Genomic DNA, 3333 nt, shown 5'->3' with positions numbered 1-3333 from the left:
TACCTTCCAGAAAAGCCAAGGTAGTTACAGCATTGATGATAATTTTCACTCGAGTTCCTACATGGTGCAAGTTGCAGTTTTAAACCCAAACTCCATTTCCTTATAAACCCAAGCTTTTTTTTGTCTGCAATAGATAAAATATTAGAAGAGTACTTTTGCTTCCGTTCAGTACCAAAAAACCCACCCAGCTCTCCACAGATCATTCAGCTGAAGACAGGCAGTCAGGAAGCTTCCCCAAAACTGAGTGTTTTGTTGTGATCTGAAATAAAGATGGATGTTCACTGCTATACCTCTTTAACTACAAAGCTTTCTGCAATTATTAGAAATAGACAGAATAAGCTTTAAGAGCAACGTTAAAAGCCTGGGGAAAAAAAAACAAAAACAAAACACCCCAAACAAACAAACAAAAAAAAGCACACCACCAAAACAAGTCAGAAGCATTTTAAGCAAGTCTTTATTTTTCTACTCCCATAACTAGAAATAAGACAATTAATTCCCCACTTCTTTTTGCTAAAATATTGGGGTGTGATGGAACCCAGCCCTCAAATAAATGCATGTTTTGAAAAAGGAAAAATAAAGAGTTATTTCTGTGATTTGTGCATCACAGTCAAACTTGAATGACCCTGAGAGAAGTCTGTGCAGACAAATCACTGGAAAGATTTATGAGCAGTTTGTTAGATCTGTTTCCCACCCCCCTTTGTGTTATTGCTCTGCAAATTGCAGATTTTTTTTTTTAGCAAGTACTAATTTTGACTAAAACCCATCATAAAGAGTGCTACAATATTGCTTTTTATTACAAATACGCAAAACTTTTTCGAAAATATAAATGTGTAAAACAATCCACCATCTGTACAGTGCATTTACAGGACACAACCCAGCAAGGAACACGCAGTGTAAAGAACTGCTTTATACATTTAGCCCTTGGCCACAAAGAACTTGGCAGTACTACCACGACTTTAATGACTATAGGGTGAAAAAAATAATTAAAAACAAAAAAGCTCAGTTACATCTAACTTTACCACGAGGTTGGGATACATACAACATCGTACAGGGAAAAGTTGTTTTTAACTAGAAACCGTCATCATGTTGTAACTCTTGGAAGGGCTGGATCTGCCAATCCTCCACTCCTCCTTGCAGCTGGTCCTGCTCTCCAGCTGTTTGGCCGCCTTTCCCCCAGGCTGGGGGCTTTCGTACAGCACACAGATAGACCCATCCTCACCTATGCGATAGGACACTTCGAAGGGGTCGACCCACAGCGTTAATTCGCTGGGTAAGAGCTGGAAGAGCCTCTCGTGGCTCAGTCCGATCATCCCCGCCGCCTTTCCTATTAAGGGGTCCATCTTATGGTTGATCCTGATGCAGCGGTAGCCGGAGCCCTTGGAGGGCACCAGGGGGAACCAGTGGTGCTTGTAGTGCTCTGCGGGAGGGAACAAAGAGGAGCTTCTGCGCGGGGCTGCGCTCCGCCGGACCCCGCGGGACACGGGAGGGATGCAGGGGAGGGATGGAGGGGATGGACGGAGGGGATGCCCCCGGCACTCACCGCGCATCGCCTCCTGCAGGCACTCGCGGAAGCACCGCAGCTGCTCCTCGCCGACCCCGCCGGCGGCCCGCAGGAGGCGGGTCACGAACGCGGCCGCCGTGGAGATCTCGGTCCTCATGTCCGCCCCGGCCCCGCTGCCAGCGCCGCCCGGCCCGGCCCGGCCCCCGCGGCCGGGGGCGGCTCCGCGCAACAGCCGCACGGGCGGGCGGGACGGGGCGGGTTTGTTGTGCCGGCCGTGGGGCGGGACCGGCGCGGACAGCCCGACAGACGGACAGCCCGCCCCGCCGGGCAGCGCTCGGGGGCAGCGGCGGACGCGGCCCCGGCGCTCACTCACCCAACGGAATTAACGGGCGGCGCGCGCGGCCCGGCCCGGCCCCGCTCGGCGCTCCCTGCGCTCCGCCGGCAGCGGCATGCCGGGCACGCATCCCTTCCCTGCCGCGGCCCCCTCCCTCTCTTTTCTCAGGACGCGATACAAGCGCAGACTAAATCCCCTCCATCTCGGACGGACGGGTCCCAGGTCAGCCTTGACGCGCGGGATTTCCTTTCCCTCTAGCAGCAAATGACAAAACTCTTGACATTTACCCAAAACCCAGACCGCTCGTCTCCTAACCAACTCTCAGGCCTGGATCAAGACGCTATTTTGTTAGAACAAGTTTTCACCGAAGTCCCATTTACATTTCAGTACCTCATACTTTAGGAAATAAGCTAAAAAAAATTAATCTCTGCTGGTACCTGGACTGATTCAGTCACATCCACTTCAGTTTCGATTTACACAAAACACATTCACATCCACCTTCATTGAAACACGGGACAAAGAAACAACACTTGCATTGGAGTTACAGAACTCTTGCTAACATTTAGAATAAACATACCATTAGCAGCGCTAAGAACTGTCCAAATCCACACATAAGTTATTAAACCTAATGCTTAATTATGCTAAAGAGCTCCCCCCTTCCACAATGCGTGCACCCAAATGAATAAATGCACAAATTCCCTGTTATCCCAGTGATTTTACTCTTAAGTCAGTAAAACGAGGTACTGCTGAAGCCAGGACAGACATTAAGGGCCTTGGTTTTAACTTGCTTGTGAGAAACTAAAGTAATGGTAAGAGCAGAAAGCAAATGAATCAAGCAAATGAAAAGTAGCTAAAAGTACTGCAAGAGTCAAATGGTAATGCTAAAACTGCCCACATGGATTGAGGTCTGACTCCTGGATTCATTAGTCCTTAGTGGAATATTCAAATGAAACAAGAAATTCTGGCTATAAAAAGTCAAAAGAAGCCACAGTTGTCAGGTAGTGCTAAAGCCACACTCTGATTTCTTGTGTTCTCCTCAGGGAGTTTCAGATTTAAGACTCAATGTAAGCAAGACACAGAAAAATGACAAATCAGCAGATATGTAACTGTGTTACTTTCATTCCCCTGCCCAAAATGGTTCCATGAGCAGCTGTATTTAAAGCAAATTCTACATCTCAGACTTACTTTGTTGTTACTCTAATCCTCTGCATGTAATTGTCTCCTTAGCAGGAACACCTGGAGTAGAGGAAAACAAAGTCAGTATCTTAGTTTATCTTGTTAAAAATAAATTCTGTGCAAGTGTTCTATCATGTATTTTTCCTCAACTTCAGCTAGAGGAAGAGGAGAAAGTAAAACTGAAGGTATACCACTCAAACAATACACTATTATTTAAAAGCAGCAATAATAAAAAATAGTAATACTAGCACAATCCTATTGATTTATTAAACAACAACAAAAAACCAAACAAAACCCACCCATAATTAAGAACAAGTAATGT

The 3333-nt window shown here is 46.6% G+C and overlaps 1 protein-coding gene across 1 annotated transcript; it reads right to left on the bottom strand.

Annotated features, from left to right (window-relative positions):
- Positions 1-441: 441 nt before the first annotated feature.
- On the bottom strand, positions 442-3044 carry LOC121351298 (protein BTG1-like). The gene is made up of 3 exons (XM_041463324.1): positions 3021-3044; positions 1541-2089; positions 442-1417 (listed from the first exon to the last, which is right to left on the bottom strand). The coding sequence occupies exons 2-3, from the start codon at positions 1656-1658 to the stop codon at positions 1065-1067; spliced, it is 471 nt and encodes a 156-aa protein (XP_041319258.1). The 5' UTR covers positions 1659-2089; positions 3021-3044; the 3' UTR covers positions 442-1064.
- Between the last annotated feature and the right edge of the window lie 289 nt (positions 3045-3333).

This window comes from Pyrgilauda ruficollis, unplaced genomic scaffold (genome assembly GCF_017590135.1).
Source record: "Pyrgilauda ruficollis isolate IOZ18807 unplaced genomic scaffold, ASM1759013v1 scaffold10, whole genome shotgun sequence".
Classification (NCBI taxonomy): domain Eukaryota; kingdom Metazoa; phylum Chordata; class Aves; order Passeriformes; family Passeridae; genus Pyrgilauda; species Pyrgilauda ruficollis.
The sequence above is the reverse complement of the archived record's forward strand: the minus strand, read 5'-3'. Positions and strand labels throughout refer to the sequence as shown.

Coding starts and splice junctions, on each gene's coding strand:
- LOC121351298 (XM_041463324.1), bottom strand. CDS start 1,658: ATGAGGACCGAGATCTCCACGGCGGCCGCGTTCGTGACCCGCCTCCTG. Junction 1,418..1,540: donor CCTGCAGGAGGCGATGCGCG/GTGAGTGCCGGG, acceptor TCCCTCCCGCAG/AGCACTACAAGCACCACTGG.